This window comes from Scatophagus argus, chromosome 7 (genome assembly GCF_020382885.2).
Source record: "Scatophagus argus isolate fScaArg1 chromosome 7, fScaArg1.pri, whole genome shotgun sequence".
Classification (NCBI taxonomy): domain Eukaryota; kingdom Metazoa; phylum Chordata; class Actinopteri; family Scatophagidae; genus Scatophagus; species Scatophagus argus.
The window spans coordinates 24,023,971-24,044,664 of NC_058499.1; the positions used below are offsets into that span (position 1 = coordinate 24,023,971).

General features: G+C 40.8%; 1 protein-coding gene across 4 annotated transcripts in view; it reads right to left on the reverse strand.

The window, feature by feature from the left end:
• Positions 1 to 166: 166 nt before the first annotated feature.
• cbfb (core-binding factor subunit beta) overlaps positions 167 to 20,694 on the reverse strand; it is a 33,265-nt gene continuing 12,737 nt past the window's right edge. The window contains exons 4-7 of one of the 4 annotated variants that reach the window (XM_046395127.1): positions 12,807 to 12,923; positions 11,956 to 12,051; positions 10,525 to 10,590; positions 167 to 4,181 (exon numbers count right to left, since the gene is read on the reverse strand). In XM_046395127.1, coding sequence (XP_046251083.1) covers positions 10,561 to 10,590; positions 11,956 to 12,051; positions 12,807 to 12,923 — 243 coding nt within the window. In that variant the 3' untranslated portion in view covers positions 167 to 4,181; positions 10,525 to 10,560. Of the gene's footprint in view, positions 4,187 to 10,524; positions 10,591 to 11,955; positions 12,052 to 12,806; positions 12,924 to 20,694 lie in introns of all 4 variants that reach the window. The other 3 variants (XM_046395126.1, XM_046395124.1, XM_046395125.1) reach the window with 3 other exon arrangements.

Below are 20,694 nucleotides of genomic sequence, written 5' to 3' on the forward strand. Positions count from 1 at the left end.
CTACATCATAATAACGATAACAAAAGTCTAAGCTGTGAACAAAAGAAACAACACAATTTGGTAAGTGAGAGCACAGTCACCAGACAGGTGGTGAAAACCTTGGTGTAGTTGGTGCGCCTGTGTAAGTTCTTCAATTACTGTAAAGTGCAAAGAACAGAAACAAATGCAAGAATTCGTAAATGTTTATTAAGAAAAACATTCAAAATTTTGAACTGATTATCTCATATTCCAGAGTCCTCTGAGGGGACAAGCTCAACCCTGAAACAGAGGGAAAGACAGACCACACACGCGCGAAGGAGTAACGTGGGAAGAGTGTGCAAGCCACTAAATATCACACAGTCCTTCTTTAGATCTCTAAATAAAACCAAAGTATAAATAACTTAAACAAATACAAAGATAAACAGGTTCGCTAGAAAGAAAGAAAACGTTTGTGGGTTTTTTTTTTCTTTTGCCTTAATGCCTGCATTAAGAAAATTGAAAGATGGAGTATCAACTAATATGTTTACCATTTAATCACGGTGTGATGATGCTCTGGGTGGGTGGGGGTAGCAGGGACACGGCCGTACAACATAATCAACAATCAATTCCTCAGTGATGTTACTTAACCTGAGCACACTGTTTAAATCCATATTTTCAAGGTTGATCAAAGGTTCAGCCAGTTTCACCAGACATGGCAAATTTGATGAGACCACCCCTACCGGATGTTATTTTATGTGGGAAAATGCTTGACTTGCCAATGTCTAGCTGTGTAGCTATAACCAATTAATTCTTGACAGGGGAGAAATCCTGAGCACCCCAGGCTGCATGATCCCAAACTGTGTCTGACTGGCCACCTACATCTCACCTCTCATATACCATTCATACCCAGTGTAACCCACTGATCTCATTTTCAAAATGTAACCTGCACCACCACCTACACTGTCTCAAAGCTATAACTTCCTGCTCAGCACTGCTGCCGTCCTTTAACCTCACAAACACTAGCAAGTGAAGAATTATTCAGCTTTTGCGGCAACATAACAGCCACCTGCACATGTAAATCTATGACAGCTTTCACCAACATGACCTGATTGCTAATGCTGACCTAACACTCATTTATAATGTCTTCCTCTGTCACTCCACCCACTTCACCTTCATCAAAGACTTCATCACTTCATCAAAGTCTTTAATGCCATTTAACTACTGTGTCTCAGCACAGCAATGTCAAACTCAGTCACAAAAATCCACCAATTATCACACCGAAGGACAGAAAGCGTGTTTTCCACATTCTTGAACTGACTAAGCACAGTCACAAGGCCAGCTGTCTTGGCAGGATCAGTACTCCTGAGAAAACTGAAAATATTTATCCCAAATTCTGATTGTTGTACTATGAGCTTCTCGATTTGGCCTTGGCACAACAAATTTGTTACTGTTACAGCTTCAAAAGTCTCCTTTCATTCTTTTGCATCTTGATGTCTTTTCAAAAGCAGTCACTTCTCTGCAGCCGTTCAGGCTGGGGTCCTATCACCAAGTTTATCATGTCGCTCGAGCTTTCATTTCACTTTTTTTTTTTTATTTCAATTTCAGCTATTGTTTTTAGAAATAACATTTCAAAAGTTCTTGTAAAATGTTACAAACACGTGGCTATCAATGGATAAAAAAAACAAAAAAAAAATCACCATTTTTTAGGTCATGTACAGCTCATCAAAGTTCTTAATAAGTCAGACTAAGAAAAAGAAAAGCATGAATAAACAAAACATTTTTCTTGGTTATAATAATGATAATAAAACCGTTGAGTGCACTAAATGTAAAACACACTAGGAAATGAAATGAGCTTCTAGTTGCACAATATAAAAACATTTATATCACCTAATAATAGGACTTGAATCAATCCACATTCAATGTGTTTAACCCAGGAAGTGGATTTCCTTTAAAAAAAATAAAATAAAATAAAAAAGAACACATAAAACACTGAAAAACCAAAGCAACAAAAGTCCTCAAAACTCCCAAATTTCTGGAGACATTTTGTGATTTTCAACTCAACTTTACATAAAATAGCCTACTGCTGCTACTACTAGTTCATAACAAAGCTGAAGGATCAACAAAAATGAATACAAGTACAGAGCTGAGAATATAAAAAGTAAACATCATGACTTTCACACAAACAAAACGATAACAAAATACCATTTCATTACACATTACACTAGTGCTGTAACAGGACAGAAAATAGTACTTAGACTGCATTTAAGCATTTACAGCCCTTTGACGATGAGGAATATCTGGGTGACTGATCGATCAATAGATGGATTCTAACTACACTTGAGTCTGTGATCTAAACTGATAAACTTGATAAACTCATGATTGCGATCCAATGTTTCTCTAGTAGAAATGACAGGGATCATATGTGACACATGCAGCTTGTGTATGAGTTTGTGAGCTCGTGTCTTGTGCTGGCATGTTATATTTTCTATCATTACTGTTCAGCGAAATGTCAAGTTTTCATAAACTAAATAAAAAGCCCTGTTTCAGCTTAGCATTGATACATTTTTTCAGATGATCCAGTGGCTTTTGAAATGGTTTGTTTCTCCAGCCAGTTTTTCTGCTTTCACTGGACAGACGCCGTGGCTCCAAAAAAGCAATGAACTTAATTCTCGGTTCGGAGGTGGAGCACAGATTCTAAAAGGGTCAAAATGAAAGATTACCACTTTCCTGCGCAATGTTGGGATTCATTTGTAACTGGCAGTCACATCAGAGTGGTATGTGACCCTCTGCAAAGAGACATTTGTGTCTCATTAGGGCACAACATATCCTGGTTATGGAAAAAAACAATGCTTTTTTGCTTTGTTGGCCATCTGAATTTGAGTTCATGAAGAATCAGACTTGAATCACCCAGTTATTCCTTATCAAAGCACTGTAAAGAGAGTGCTATACAGTATGGGGGACAATGAAGAACATACTGGTAGGTAGACTTGTGTTTGCGTATGCATATAAAAAAATCTATGTGGGGAACAAGACTGATTGTATCACATAGTGCAAAACCCCTCAGAAGACAAAGGACATTTGAATCCCCCCCCACCCCCCCATTCCACCTTCAGAGCCAAAGATAGCAGAGTTTGTGGCAGTCTCCTTGTTAAGTGTCCTGCCTCGAGGTTGTTGCTACATAACCTGTGATTCTATAGTCAGGGCACCTCACCGTAGTGATGTTTTAAAGAGATCATGAATATCACATAACAGCAAATCCTACAACCTGATACAATTCTCCTTGTACGCTCTAGTCCCACCTGTCCACTTTTTAAATGTAACTCAGTTTCCCCTTCTGCTTTTCCCTCCCTCCCCCATCCCTTTCCAGCAAAGTGAACTTTGGTCTGAGAAAACAGCAGGTTTCAGGAAGTGAACTGGGCATAGTGGGGGTTAACAAGGGCATGTTCACAAAAGTGAGGTGTTGCACAATACTGAACAATGCGGACTCTTTTCTTTTTTTTTTTCTCACAAACTGTTAATCTTCTCACATTTGATGCATGTTCTACAAGTAACCCTGACCAATAAGCCCTGAGCCAACCAAATCTCTCCTCTGTCTTCTCCTTCTATCTTCTGTGCATCTTCCTCCTCTCCTTGATGACATCTTTAACCCTTCTTGTATTGACAGAAAATATACTTTTGGTACTTGAAATAACCCCCAATCCATCGAATCCTTAAAGACCTGGACAAAAAATGTTAAAGTTTTTGAATGACTTGATATTGAAACACCCATTTGACAAAATCAACTTCAACTCTGGATTCACATTTTCAGTATAATGCTAAATGAACTTCTCACGTTCAGCTGTATTTAAATATATTCAACTATTTTTTGTCCAGGTCTGCTGTGTCCTCATGCATTTCAATCCCTCTTTTCCAGGGCTTGCTTCACGTTCAATTCAATCAATTCAGGAAGTTTATTGTATTCTGTATTTACATATCTCAAAAATGTTTGGTGCGTGAAAGCAATCATATCAAACCTGTTAGGAAATACTCATGAACAATTGGTCTACACTTGCATTTTCAGTTGACTTTTTTTCTGTCCAGCTGATTGTATTGAAAGTGAATAGACAGCCAGCCCTGCTTTTCTCCTCTTCCTCCTTCCACTACTTCCTTATCCTCCTCAGCGCATCTTGTGTTCCACGTCAGCGTTGGCCATGTTTGAGCCAGGGCTGGGGTCCTGCTGTCGTCTGGACTGGGGGAGAGAGAGGGATGGAGGGATGGAGGGGTGGAAGTGGGGTGGGGTGTGGAGAGGAGACAGGAAGAAAGACACATGGAAGATAGCAAGAAAGGGACCAGAGGGGAAAGAGAATTTAAGACAAATTAAGTACAGTTTTTCAAGCATCGTGAAGCATTGGTTACACTTGATATGTATATGACAAGTTTCACCATTCTCAACATCAGTAAGAGTGAGGTGAAGTACGCCTGGCCAGGTTGATTAATGTTAGATCGGTTTAGTTCCTAGCAGTTCAAAAACCCATCCTGCAACTCCAAGCTGCACATTTTTTGTTGGTCCCACAGATGGTACAATACAGACTACATATACAGACTAACAAAAAGTTCTGAAAACTATCACTAGAGGGAGCCAGAGAACTCCATCACAACAAGGCCAGGTCCTGCTCTTCACACACTTTACTGATGTTGATATTTTAGTCAAAGTGGCTGGCAGGCAGACAGACAGACAGACGGACAGACAGGCAGGCAGACAGGCAGACTTGCAGACTGCCTGACACAGATAAACACACACATACACACCACGTAGATCATTAGGTCATCATGGGAAGCCATCAGCATGACAAGATTTTTAAATATATTCCATGACTGGGTGTAGCGTATGTGTGTGTGTGTGAGTGAGTGAGCCTGTGGCTTGACTTGCTCCTTCTGTAAAAAATACTTGTGGTTATATGTTTACACTTAAGTGTTAGCTGAGAGAAATTGGGAGGGGGGAGAGGAGAGCGTGGGGGGGTGGGGGTCAGCGGGGAGATAGGAGAGGTAGGTGACAAAGTGTGGCGAGAGGTGAAGCAGAGAGCAGAGCAGACAGAAATGCAGACAGAGATAGTAAAGGGGTTGCTTAGTTCAACAGGAATGTAGTTTGTGTCATCTCAATGACTCACCATAATAGCAACATACACACAGTCACATGCACACACATACAGTATGTCATACTACCATTTTGACTCCTTACAGCCAGACTGACTCCAGTTTCTGTCTGCCCCGTCTGGAAAGCTTTCTGCTGCTTTATCAAAACAGCTGCTATCAAATACTGTCAACCAGAATGACTCATGATATTTTAAGTTCATTCTGCAGCATTTTTACATCCAATGTTCAGTGCCAGTGCAAGAAGTCACGTGATGTCAATTCACAGAGGGGAAAAAGTACAAGTACGGCGATCGAGGCAGAGCTGGATGGGCATAGGACATGTGTAACTCGGCGGTGACCGTTCATAAAATGATAATAACAACCTATCCTGAACATTAATCAAATGTTTTAGTTGCCAAAGCTGCTAGAATCAATATACTCATATAAACAATGAATCTCATGACTGCTTGTGCATGAAAGGGGTGATGATCTCAGAGAAAATTATCATTCAAACCTCCAGTTTCTCTCACTTCAGTGAGACCCAAAGGACACTAACACTAACCGCCCAGCACCAGACAGCACACAGAAAATGTTAGCGACCGGCTGATGAACAGAGTGAAGAATTTAGCATCTAAAGAGCCAGACGTTTCCCTCAGAGGCTCGCGAAGCAGAACTACAAAGAGAGTGAGTGAATAACGTTCAGTTTGAAAGGGTACTGATATCTCATTAGGATAGTTTGATTGCAGGATTATTACCAGCCCAGTGAAATGTCTGTTAGGACTGATGAGTGAAGGGAGGAGTTCAAGTCCGGGCTTTTATTGTAGAATACTTTAAAGTGGTTTCTCTAACGACAGAAGAGGATAACAGAGGATATCACTCTAAACATCACTGTAATTATATATAATAATTCTAACAAACTTAATTTATCTTCAAAAACAAATTCTGTTTAAACCCAAGAATGATGAAATAACTTCATCACTACTGCAACTTAGTCAGTCCAGTAAAATAAGTCAGAAGCTAAATAAATGATTTTCCAACAGAGATATCAGCGTGAAAGGTGTAGGTGTCTGCTCAGGACAGCGTGTTTACAGTTTGATTCTGCTGGCCATATAATATCAGATTCTGCAGAACTGTCAAAACTGTTTCCATTTGATATGACGAAGTGGTTCCCAAACCTTTTCTACTCTTTTTACAATTCTACTATACTACTGTATTTGACAACAGAATTGCTTATAGACATAATATACAACATTTCCATATGAAAATGTCTAAAAACAACAGGATCATCAGTGTTCAAACCCAGAGGAACCTGTGCTTTCATTCAGGCTAACTGTGTGTTTCATTTGGTCGCCTGTCGCTGTAACTTCCAGGAGAGACAGAAAGCAAAGCTGAAGACAACAACTCCCATGATCCCACGCTACGTACGTCTTTCCTTTTGTTTGTACTGTGAGACCGCTAACAGCAGAAGCTACCTACTGTGTGTTTAATGAGTGTCTGCAGTTTTTCTTTTTTTTCCCCCTGTCAAATTTGTTTGTTTGTACTTCACATCTGAATGGATCTTGCTAATGTGACAACCTTGCTTTCTTTGCCTCCCAAATGAATCAAAGTGAACCGACTTGTCACAAGTGGAATTAGTACTGTTAACGGTTCCCTCCAGCAGTTACTGCAAAGACATGCAGCATTTTATCATGTCATTAGTTGCACTTGTGTTTGACAAGTCGAAATGTCTGCTGTGAGAAAGATCTATTCAGCTTATGTTTCACTTTACTTTCCTCCTGTAATAGCTCAGCAGAGTCTGCCGTATAAATCACAGCCAGAGAAAAATGAAAACCAGAAGACTTCCAACTTATTGAACTTCTTCCTATAAGCAAACACTCAGTTATCTGTTTACAATTTACAATTTCAGTTATATAACCCACAAAAAAAATTCTGTAAAAGCCAGCCTGTGGAAATGTGAACGTGAAAACAGACATGAGAATCCGAGGTAAAAACGAAGCTGCTCAAAGCTGTGACCAAATACGTCGTGTTTTCGCTTAGCATTGCTGCAGCATCACAGTCGTGTGGTATTTGTCTTTGTAGAAGGGAGTGCTCTTTGCTAATCATAAGGGCAGGAGAGCTTTCTGTATTGATCCACACACAGATGGAAGCCTGCTGGGCCACTATAGGCTGCTTAACCACAACTCAATACAGGAGATGAGTGTGTGTGTGTGTGTGTGTGTGTGTGGTGATGAAGTCAGAGCAGATGTGCTGTATGTGCGAGTTTGTGTGCATATTTGCCTGTTCAGTAGCTGAATGCGTCTCTGAGTGTGTGTGTGTGTGCGTGTGTGTGTGTGTGTAAGTCAAATGAGGGGGTCTGATGGCGATCAATACTAATGATATATTAATGCTTTCACTGCCAGCTCATCATTCACCACCAAATCTCTTTCTGCTGAACACTCTGAGAAGTGTGTGTGTGTGCGTGTGTGTGTGTGTGTGCGTGTGTGTGTGTGTGTAGGACATAGGCTTCTTTTGGGGACACATTTCAGATTCAAGATCAGTTACTTTGGGACAGCTGGTGCAACTGGACTGAACAGCTGGTTTATGAGGCAGTGGTTAAGGTTGGAGTTAAATGAATACAAGAAAATGTCATTTCCCCTTAAGTCTTTTTTTCTCTCGTGTGTGTGTGTGTGTGTGTGTGTGTGTGTGTGTGTGGTTAAAAGGCACATTTCTTCTTGATCTCTTGCTTCTCCATCCATCATCCTGACAGATACCTTCTGACCTTGAAGGCCTGGAACATCGCTCTTTTTGGATGAAAACGTTGTATCTGCCAACATGACAAGGCTTCAGGTATTGAGGGGTCAATGACTTTGTATTCCGGGAGAGCAGCAGTGAACAACAGACGTCAGTGTTTTTCTGCTGAGTTTTACTGTCCTGAAACTTACTCAGTCCAATAAAAGAAATGGATCTGAAGCTGGAGTGACACTGTTTTCCAAACAGAGTTTTTATGTTCTTCTTTAAATCTAATCTTTATTGATTGTATTGTAGTTCATCACAGAAGTAAATGTAAATGTGGTGGTTTCATCTACAGCTACTGGCAACCTATAAAACCTTCCTTTTTCTGGGTTTTTCTGGGCGCGTGTGAATGCTTTGTAAAACGCTTTGGTAAGACTAGAAAGGATGCTACATAAATGTAGTCCGTTTACAGCTGAAGTAATGTTTTCTTAGATTGAGATTTTGGTATGAAAATGTTCAAAACGTTGAAAGATGATGAATATCATGTCACGGCCTTGTATGCACTCCAGATGAGAAAAGTGATATAAAGAAAAGTTCTTTTCTAAACGGTGCATTTTGATGGCAGAGTAATATTTGAGCAGTTAATTTCACCTAACCTTACCACTATGCAGCAAATACAAGCAATACAAACTAAGTGACTTCTGTTTTTCTTTTCCATTTGACAGATAAAATGAACTAAATTAACCACTCCTTTGAATCGCATGCAGCATAGACAGAAAGATAGCAAGATTATCAGCCAACAAGAAAGCAATAAAAGAGTCAGAAAGAGAGGTGGAGTTCAGACCACAGAAATGCAGAGGCCAAAACTGTGCAGCTTTTTAGCAGCGCTCAAGAGTCACACCCAAAGAAAGAGCTCAGAGCAGATCTGCAGGAAGCCACCGAGTGCTGCAAATTATAATCGGCCTTTCTTCAAATATTAACTCCATCTAAATCCCCACACATCCGACATTAGGCTCTTGCTGTGTTCACTACCAACGCTCTGTGGAAGTCACTGCTCCACTGCACATAGAAAAGCACAAGTGCTAACACGAACTCAGTCCTTCAAAGCATCTTTCCAGAAAGACACTCCGCTGTGGTTTTTCCTCACGCTGTGGTCTTACGGGACACGGCACAAATATTATGAATGAAATTTTGAATAACAGCCAAATAAACAGGCTAAAGTGGAGCACATTCATTTGTTAGCAATCATGCTATTTGTTGTTCCCGGTAAATGACGGTACAAACATGCACACTCATCTTCGTAGGAATGGACCTGCACAATATGTCTGACGCAACATAAGAGGAATTTCCTGAGAAATGTTACATGGGATTTAAACTTACACTGCTTGATATTTAACACATAGTCTATCCACAAAGATGTGCTCACACCACAGGAAAAGCATTTAGTGCATTTTCTTCTGTGTTTTGATTCTGTGCATTCATTGAAATAGTCAGGAACTGGATGTGAAGAAGCCCATAGCTGGCCCACAGTATAGCTTATTTGTTCCTTTAAAGCAGCCATTCACAAACAGTGAGACACATTTCGTTTGGTAATTTACAAAGCTAGTTGAATACAAAACATTTGGATTCATGATGGCAGGCAGTGATACTCACAGCCAGTAGTATTTTTGTTGTTGTTGTTTTTTATTTTTTCTCTCTCTCTTTATTTTCTTCCTCTCATTTAACGGGGAAGGTGCTCCTTATTATATCTTTATTTGCTTTCTTAAAGAGAGTTGAATAAGAAGACTGATATCACTAGCTTAAAGGATCAAGCTTCACATAAGACAGACAGATGTTATAATATCTGCTTTCTCATCTAATTCTCATTGAGGAAACAAATAAATATCCCAAACAAATATCCCAAATATTCCCAAAATATTGAACTTAACCTTCATGTAAACACCTCAACAGGACTTTTTAACTGTGGGTATTCACTAAGAACCGGCTGTGATGTATGGAACTAGGATATAACATAACAGCTTAAATTTTCTGATGAAAAACTGAACTGAAATTATTCTCAGTGCTAAATCTAATGCTTTCTTACAGGGCGCATGGGTTCTGACACTCCTCAGAAGGAGACACAAGGTTTTCTTTTTCTCAAGAGCCTCGGGGAAGAAGCATGAGATCAGTCAGATGAAAGACAACCCTCAATAAGTGCTTTTCTTTCTTCTCTCCATGTGCAGAGTTCCTGCCTTTCCCTTCGCTATAATTTCTGCAGGAGCACGTGCTACGAAGCTGTGGTGGGTCTTGTGTGTGTGTGTGTGTGTGTGTGTGTGGTCGTGTGTGAGCGTCACTGTGCAAACCTTCCATGAAATGGTTACATCTTGCTGTTTCTGTCTCTCACGCCACACAAGCATGAAACAAGCATGAGCAGATATCACAGTCATAAAATTTAGTAGAAGTGCATGCATACTGAAGACAACATACACACTAAACAACACATGCATACGTGACATTAATAATAATAATAAAAAAAAGCCTGTGGTCACAGACACACACACACACACAAAACAGTGGACAAACACAAGAATGCACATACATAAATTAAAGAGGAGGACACACATGGACACATACACCCCCACACACACACACAAGCATGCACACACACACGCACACACACACACACACACACACACACACACACACACAGGGTGGTTTAGTGCATGACAGTGTGATAGATGGTGAGAAATGAAGGACACAGACCCTGTTCTTTTCTGCTGGCTGTCTGTCTGTGTGTCATCAGTCCCAGATTTTAGAAACCACAGGGTCCTAAAAAATAAACAATTTGGGGTTCATTCGTAGGGCATCAACTTAGAAAGGATGCCATTGATCTCCCCAAAGCCTTGCTGGGAAAGTGAGTTTGTCTCTAGTCATTAAATCCATTTGGGACGATTTCAGAATACAAACCGACAGCGTATAAATTTGTCCATCTGAATTTACGTACATGAAGACATTGTGGCAACACAAATTTGTACATGATGATAATTTGACAAATAAAACACAATTTAAGAGCAAGTTTTCAAACAATTTACATTACTAGAATTGGAATTGATGTTATTTTGGATCATCAGATTTATTTTTCTGTGAAGTGCAGCACAAAGTAAATAAACTACTTTCCCTTCTGAGGCTTTCGGGACACCTGACAAAACTGAATCAGTCATTCAATAGATCAATAATATCAAATCAAATCAATTCTCAGATTAGATTTATCGTCTAACTGATCATGCACTAAACCTATGATTAAACTGTAAAATTACTATTTGAATAAAAAAAAATAATTAAAGCACACAACCACACATCACACAACCCTAAGCCACCCCAAGCGCTAAGCAAAGAAAGTCCTACTGGAAATTTGACTGTGGCTTCAATAAAGTGGTGTTTAATCTCCTCTAAACACCAATCAGCACCGACTTACCAATAAGTAATTTAGCACACATGCAGAATTATAAATCTTTTATCTCTGTAACAAAGTATCTACAGGTTCATATTTCTCATTTTAGAGCGGAGCAATGCAAACTGTACTGTTAGCATGCTGTTTTGATGAACTATGAATTTCTGAATGCATAAACACTTCTTACAAATTTCCAGTGGGGTCAGTCATGTCTAGCCTTGCAAAGCCAGCCCACAAACTTGAGGTTTCACTTTGCTTACTGACGTCTGATCTAGAAATTTAATGAAATCAGCTCCTGCAAAATAGCTAAAAAGCAGCTGAAAATCTTGTGTTTGCTGTCCTCCAGTGATGTAGAAATGTACTCAGGGTGTGGCCACTGAGCCATCAGTGCTGGGTGTGCTTACAGGTGCAATGGAGCTCACTTCGGACCACGCCCATCAATGAAAACGGCTGTGGTCAAAGGTGCAACATTTTTGAAAAATGCATGGAAAGTCCCAATATTGTTTATCTGTAAACCACAGGCAGAACTCATAATTCACAGACTGACTGGACCAAATGACTCCCAATACATGTTCAGACTAGAATCTTGTAACAAAATCAGAAATGATGACATTTAGGTAGGCTTTGTGAGGCTCAGATAGGAAGCAGATTTGTCCTAGTGCAGAAGTAACAGCCCATGTGTCTTTTAGAAGGCAGACCAGCATCAGTTGTCTATAAACAACACCATTATACAGCCCTCTCACCTCTAGATCCTCTCTGTGTGATCGGTCTCTGTCTTCAAAGTCTCTGGTCCTGCGTCGTGCCTCTTCAAAAGCTGCCTGGGCCAAGGCATCCTCATGCTGCACACACACAAACACATAAGGGCAGATACAGAGAGTGCGCTCAGTTTGCTTTTGCATGATTAAGAGGTCCTATCTATTGGGTTAGCTGACCTCACAGTCGGCACCAAATTGATGTCAATTAATCAAGGGGTTACTGGGACGGCTAACTTAGGCTTCATCTGATTGGCCAAATGATGTGAGCGGAGGGCCCATGTTCCCATGGGGGCCCATGAGTGTGAAAGCATGATGTATATAAAAAGAATTTCTTTTTATTTCTTATTGTGCATCTTCATATGGCTATAATGATGAAAATACAATTTACAGACCAGCAGAAATGGAGATATCATATTTAATGCATGCATTCTTCTCTCTTGCCAAATGCCTACATTACCCACGACGCAACTGAATATTTTTAAACTAGTAGCAGCTAATGTAGCCTCAGCTAGAACATGAGGAGCAGATCTGTTTAGCTCATGTTTTCCACACCTCATTTCATTTTCATTGTCAGACCTGTAATCTTCAGACCCAACCAATGCTGAGATATGACTTGAGGCAATCTATTAGACTTTGCACAGCTACATGTAGAGCCATTCAAGGCTTTATCCAACTTGCATTACTTCCCATGAATACCATATGTGAAACTGATGAGTTCCCCGTTATTTCAGGAGGACAAGAAGTGAGACAAGAGGAGGATGTGGACCGTTTTCCTGTGTGTCCACATGCACACATACATACACATTACCGTGTACCGTGTGACGCATGCGTCGTGTTACCTGCGCCCTCTCGTCATCATACTCCAGGTATCCCATCCCGTCCAGCCGCTGTAGGTCGATCCAGCCTCTCCAGATTACACACACTCCGTTCAAGATCATAGGAGCCTTTAAATAGACCTGGCAGCAGAGAGAGAAAGAAAGAGAGGGAGGGAGAGATATTAATGCCAACAACATCACTGCAGCACTGTACTATGTTTTCAGCACAACAACACATTTGAAACTTAGCATAAGTTCAGTATTTCACTGAGCATGTGCCCTGTCTATGAACGATTCTGTCAAGTTCCTCTGCTGGTGCTGTTTGAAATGCTCTGATGTCCCTGATGTATTCTTCTTCAATAAATCTCAATGTGTTCAACTAAATTCACAAGAAAAAAGACAGAAAGACTGAGATGTGGTGCCATTCTCTTTTTCTCGTGCAGCTGGAAAAAGTATTGGCCATTTGTAACTTAGTCTGATGAACGAGCAGCAGCTAATATTGCAATTCTTAAGTCAGAAAAAGTCAGCTGCTTCTCTGAAGAATAAAAAGCTCTGTGTTTGGGAGATGTCCTACACCACCCCCCTGTTGCCCCCCGCCATTACTGCTGAGAAAGAGGAAAAACCACCAACTACGTCAAAACCTCTCCAGTACAAGAGTTGGACCAGTAAATCACACACACACACACACTTTGACGTGCATTTAAATGTGTATGCATATGCGCGATCAAATGAGCTGTGTGTGTGTGTGTGTGCATTTGTCTGCGTATGCTTATGTGTGCTGCATGTCAGTCCTGTTTTAGTGGAAAGTATTAAATGTATTAAAAAGTGATCCAAAATAAATATCATATATATCATGGCTGTAAAAACACTTTCTTCTCTTAGTTTCTCTTGGGTGTTATTTTTCATGGCCATTGCCCAGGGTCTGTGACTTATTCAATGGCTTTATTCAACCCCTGGCAGCTAAAATACATCTTTGTGGTCTTTTACCCTGGGATGAAGAACTCGATCTGCACAACTCTAAGCTTGTGTTGTATTTATTTACCTACTGAAAATAAAGTTCACGTCCTGTCATGTCTCATGCATCTTCAGGTAAGACTGATATTAACAAAAAAAGCACAAAACAACATTGGCCATTTGGCTGTCTACAAATCATTGTCTCCATTGACCTTGTGTGGTGTCTACTTAGTCTTTATGTGTCAGAGTCAGAACAGGGTAAATATATATATACATGTACTGCAAACAGTGTGAGGGTGGTTACTTGTCTTCTGTTAACCCTTTTCTCTTCATGCACACTAAGCAGCCACACGTTAGACTGTTACAGGAGGGTCAGACTTGGTTATATTGCATGGCTATGGCTCTGTACCAGGGGACCTGTAATGTGTGTGTGTTCTGAGGTGAGGAGATGTGTAGATGTGTAGGATCACAGAACCATCTCTCTGGTTAGATTTGGCAGCCTGTCTTAGCTGCTGTAGGTAAATCCAAGTTGCTGCAGTGGGAACTAAACTCAGCTTAATAAATACATCCTGTTGAGGGACAAGATGATCTTTCCCTGACAACACGCAGTGAGTTGGCCCAGGTAATGGCATTTGACACTAAGCTATTAGAGTAACAGGTCTGACTTTTAACAATTCCAAAATACACATCCATCAAACAGCTTGTGGCAGCATATTACTTTTGCTTTGTAACCAAAGGTCTGTACTGCGGCCTTAAGAGTCCAATATTTACCTTGTTATCTCTTGTGTTCTCCCTGACCAGTAGTGTGCAGTAGTATGTTGTATTGTTTTCCCAAACATGACTTGATTTATTTAAAGAAACTGTGAATAAACACAATATAACTGTGTTTATTGACAATGGATCAGATTGGAGTCACTCATACTGACACACATAGAACCATCACGGCACTCAGAGCATGTTTCAGCTCATTGTTTGGATCAAAATGTGAAAATGTGGGGAAAAAAAGTGATTAAAAAAAGATAAAGAATAAGCTAATTAACTCTTTCTTTTTTGTTTCGTTGTCCCCCTCTTTCCCGTGACAGTGATTTTCATGAGGACGAGACAACAGTCAGCTGGAGACAGTCTGCTTTCCCAGGGTAAAAAAAGATTTTAGGTGGTATTTTTATCTGCGTAAACAAGTATTTAGAAATAAATTAACAAAATAAAACAGTCCCTCCTGACACAAACACACAGATAAGTGGATTTTTCTGTGTGACAGTGGGCAAGCTCCACGTTCCTGCATTTTTACTCAGGCTATTTTTGGACAGCCTCTCACAGGGACCTCTTTTACCACAGCTACCCACACTGCACCGGGGTTGGAGGGGAGACCGCACTCCAAGAGACTGTGGGTTTTTGTGTTTATTTTCGAGTGAATGTTTCTTTCTTTCTGTGTATGTGTGTGTGTGTGTGTGTGTGTGTGCGCACGCGCACACGTGTGTTATGGGGGGCGGAGGTAATGTGAGAAAGAGAGAGATGGCTTCCACATCTGTGGCAGTGCACGGTGCTTTTAAAAGAAAGCTTCATTTGGCTTGACAGGGAAAATGAGTGTGTGTGTGCATGTGTGTGTGTGTGCATGTGAGAGAGAGAGAGAGAGAGAGAGAGAGAGAGAGAGAGAGAGTGAAAGAGAAAGAGAGAGAGAGGGGAAAATATGTAGAAACGGCCCAACCACAAACTTCCTCTGAGAGGGAACCATGTCAACCCCCACATCCAGTTGCTAACACACACGTGTATACAGAAGAACTCTCACACACTGCAGCACACTGTGAGTAAGAAAAGGAAGCAGGGTGAAATGCAGCAGAAATTCAGACTTGCTCTAAGCCTGAGACCAAGTCCAGTCAAGCAGCATCTTACTTTAGGTCTCAGAGACCATGTGGGAAGAGCTGTGCTGTGTTGGTGTACTGATTTGCATCTACCTGCCTGCACTACACATGAGGAGTACTCTGGGATTAGCGGCCATTGTGTATTCTGAGAGGACTTCTGAAGAAACATTAGTAGTAGTAGCATTAGCAGTAAATATAAACTGCTGTGCTAATATGGTAATTTTCTAAAATATCATTATGCATTGTCAAACTTCTTTATAAAAATAGAAAATGTTTTTATATGTGTTCTTTACTAAGACACCTATGTTATGTTCTTTGGCAGTCAGGCATGCAATGTGGAGTCTTACATCACTTTGTCCTGTGATTCTGGCCCTGGACATTTAGATCACATTTTTGTTGACAGTCATCTGCATCACATGAGTTTCCATTCCAATATTGCAAAACATCACAGGTGAGGTGATTTGGGTTTTATATTGCAAGGTTTCTAATTCAACCTTGATATGACAAAGTCCTTTGAAAACTCCTCTGTAGATGAAGCTTTTCATGTTTCTGAAAACAAGCAGGTTTCTTTGAAAGTTCTTCCTTGATGTTTCCTTGCATTGTACCCCAAAACCACTGCTGACCAAAGACCTGAGAACACACCGATGCAGCCAGCCTGCAGCAGTCCAATTTCTTTGATCTAAATCTCTCTGAGCTACTGTAAGTGCTTCCTACACAGTCTGTGTGTGTGTGTGTGCGTGTGTGTGTGTGAGAGAGAGAGCGTTGGCAGACAGTGTGTGACGCAGATGTAGAGGGATGTGATGGCATAGTGCCTCTCATTCAGCCTGGTGCCAACCATCTAGTCAGCACAACTACCCACTGCTGTACGCACACACACACACACACACAATAACCAGCCCCCACGAGGTGTGTGAACACAATAAGCATCTCTGTTTTCAGTCTCGTGAAATGTGGCACTCTGTCTCCCACACACGTACATGCGAACACACACACAAACACATTGAAGTAAACAACACAAAGACACACACTTCTGTGTGTGTGTGTATGTGTGTGTGTGTGTGTGTGTGTGTGTGAACTGTCTAAGCTGGAGTCACCAACTGATTTACTGTAGTAATTATGTTATTATCCACAAGAATGTTACATCAATGACATATCAGAGCATCTGAGCGGATGTGTGTGTGTGTGTGTGTGTGTGTTTGTGTGAGTGTGTATCTAGATTGGACCATTTAGATTAAAGATCAGCTCTAGTGAATGTCTAGAAATCTGTGTGTACATCTGTTATTCACCCAATAAGCATGTGTGTGTCTGAGTCAGTAGCCAGTCACAGACAGCTCATACTGTCTCCCTTTAATTTCTTTTAGCCGTTCTTTCTTTCTTTCTTCACTCAACATCACCCCCCTCTCAAATAAGAAAATTGAGAAGTCTGAAGAAAAAGTTAAATATATATTTTTAATAATAAAAAAAACATGTGATACACATACCAAATGACTGACAGGTCACTATGACACTCAAGATCATATCATATGACTCACTCCTGATTCAAGCTCCCTCTCCACAACACACTGACACACACATGACTATACAAAACACACATCACAACACCAGCACAAACAGGCTGTCATTTCTGAGAGCTGGAATAAAAAGAGAAAGTACAATAAAGAAATCAAGGAGATGAGAGAGGACAGACAGAGAGGGAGTCAAGGTATCTGCAGTTCTACAGAACTTTTCGCCTTGTCTGTATTTTAAATTAAGACTATTTTCGACAGCTGAAATACAGAAGAGTTCAAGCATGAAAATGATGTTGGTAGGGACAAAAGGGAGACAGGGAGGGAAAGAGACAAAGAGAAAGGAACTAAGGCTGTAATCAGAGAGTTTGTGTGTGTGTGTGTGTGTGTGTGTGTCAGGTGAGACAGCAGCAGGTGGAGATAAAACACGTTACTGGCCTTCGTGCCTAATCCCTCACTGAATACAACATCCACTGACCATTTGTCTGACACAAAGAAACACACACACACACACCACATGCACACACACACACACACTCAGCACCTGCTAAAGCAAAGTAAGGATAATGATATGGTACTCTCCACTGTTAGGTCACTCAAGGACACTCTCTCTTCTTCAGCTTTCCCACCCTGTAATTATAATGAATGCAAAACAACACGGTCCACGCACACACACACATCACGTGACCCTTAAAGACAGCCAGGTCATCAAGACTGTTTTCAAATATTTTGTTGCATATGCTGTTGGGTTGCATTTCATGCATCTTCCTTAACAAACAGTTGAGTGTGTTAACAATCAATATTGAATTAATCATTAATAATCAATACGATACAAAACACATGCCTTCAAGTTAAATTCTGGCCGTGCATTAATTGTGTGATCGCAGTAGTTCAGCAGCACAGAAAATCCGTCACTTTCCACTACGTGGATAGCTCTTTTCCACCATAAAAACCAAAAAAACCTCTGCAGTTTTTTGCTGCTGCTTGCACAGCTTCTTGAGAAGGATGTCTTTCCAGTTTTGCCTTCCGCTGCAGCAGTCAGATGCTGGCTTTTCAGGGGACACGACACTGGTGTTGTGCTAGAGCTTTATTTTAAGGTGGTGTCACAATATTAAGGATGAGCATTGTCCTGATTTACGGTGTGATGCTCCCGTGCTCCCACCCTGGAAAATGTTTTGGTTTTTCAGCTCTGTTGTTTCATATTTAAAACACTAAAAAGAAAACTTGGTCTGGTCATGTGTTTTCTATCGCAAAGTAATTGTTCTCTGGTTCACCGGCAGTTTGTATTTCCATTGTGAGTTGAGCGAGTTGGCCCCCGTCTCGTCTGAGTCGCTAACTGCCAGGAGACACAGAATGTGCATCATTGCTATGCAAAGTCCTCTCCTTTCAAACCACTGTTTGTTCCTATGGTTTTCATAGGAAAGGAAATATCATGCAAATCCACACACAAGGCTGCAGATAGAGTTACAAAACCAGAGAGGGAGAGAGAGAGAAGTTAACAGAGTCTTCTGTTTTTTTCAATTAATCCATTTTTCTGGCCACTCACAGGCAGCCGGTCAAGCTGGAAGAGCTAAAATGTTGTAATTTTAAAAGTTGCAGTGGCTAATGTGTTAGCCCATTGTTCATCCAGCAAACTCAAAGAAACATTGTCATTCATTTGAAGTCCAGTGTCTGGCAAACTGCCAAAGTCCAATATTAGGTCTCTCCTTTTAGCTTTGTTTTGGTCTCCACCAGACCCTGCCTGCTGTTTGCTGGATAAGTAGAGTTCAGTGGATTTGTCAGAACTTAATTCTGCCTGCTGAAGCTCGGAACAACGCACATGATGGCAGCGGTAAAGTTGGGGGTCAAAATAGCAAAACAAGGAGCTGAAAGTCTGTTAAACTGTCTGAATATCTAAAGGGGAAATGCAAAGTCAGGGGATAATTCTGTGAGCTTGTCACTACAAATGACTGCTTTTATTGTACGCACAGTACTTTAATTATCTAGTCTGTCTTTGTTGTAACAAAGAGGAGGGGAAAAGGAAAAATGTCCACTGATATTTTTTATGCTTGAAAGGACAATCATAGAAATGTGAACGCCCAGGTGAGTGGTGCTGCATACTTCAGTCCAGTTCAGCAGACTGTTACTGGAAGAGAAATGGAATTGACACACACACGCTGGATTTCACATCAGAATGATCCCACTCTCTCTCGACACAGTTTGCTTTGTGTCTCTTGTGTTTGTCTTTTACCTCACACACACACATGCATGTTCTCGTTGCCTCTACCTTGTACACAGGATAGCCTCAGCGATTTATTCTATCGCAAAGACGTGGCGATAACATAAAGCACTGGGACACACACAGGACTCTGTGTGTCTGTGCGTGTGCTGCAGTGCATTATGGGTGTGGGTGTGGTCATTGATCTAAGCCCTGAAGCAGGAAATATGAAACCCTGTGGGAGGAGACGATGATGGTACTTTATGTGTGTGTTTGTGTGCATGTGTGATGATGTAAAACATACACACACACACACACACACTTGGATGCAGAGCCGCAGTAGCAGAGGGAACCAATTAGTGGTCTTCCTTTGATGATGTCACTGACAAGTCACGCACTAGTGGCACAGCTTCCGTTCAGAGGGAAACATAACACCACACACTGCACAAGCACTCACACACACACGTGCTCGCACACCCATACACACGCGCACACACAAACTTAGTGGTGATATGCATGTGACAGAGGAGAATCCTGGGGGCTTAAAGCAGATGACTAAATTAGAGGGTAACAGAGGTGTCAGATAAGAAATGATTTTAGAGCAGAGAAGGAATCATGGTTCACTGTCATCCGCAAGAGCATTTTGATTTTTCTTCGGGATGCAGGCTGTGATTATGTGACCAGATATATGGAAAACATGCCTGGGAGACAAAATCTGAAGTTAAAAGGTGTCTCTCTTTCGTTACATAAAAACAACAGGAAAGGACAACTAGATAGACTTGAACTATTTTGCTGACACTCAGATGACGTGGATAGTAGACATCTTTAAACACTGATTTATGTGGTGCTCTCCATAGACTGGACTGGTGCTATAGCTGTGGGAGGATCTGAACAGTCAAAACAGTCTGCTATTGTCTGTAAACCAGAACATCTTGCACCTATTATGCTATTCAGACTGGCTCTGGCATTAATTTCTTTGGAAGCATTCACCTTCTTCATGCAGTTGTACTGTACAACTGCTGTGCTGTTAAATTCAGCAGATATGGGTAAAAAGATTTTTAGGATAAATGTATTTAATATATGAATGTACCATATTTTATTCTTTATTCACTTTATGAGTTTAAGTTGGCCACTAATCCCAGAGTTGTCTTTAAAGTAGTGAAAATTCTGTTCTGTCCTGCACATCTACAGCACGTTGTACATGTATGTATTGTATGTTGTTCTGGGTTTGGAGCTGCAGCACTTAACAGGTACAGTAAAATATGTACACAATTATCAACCAGCTGTGTCCATGTTCGGAAATTTTCTGCTCACTACAGTTAATGTACGCGGCAGTTTTGAGGAATTTTCTTTGCACTTTGCGCTTTGAGTTAAATGCTAACATCAGCAAAGCACAA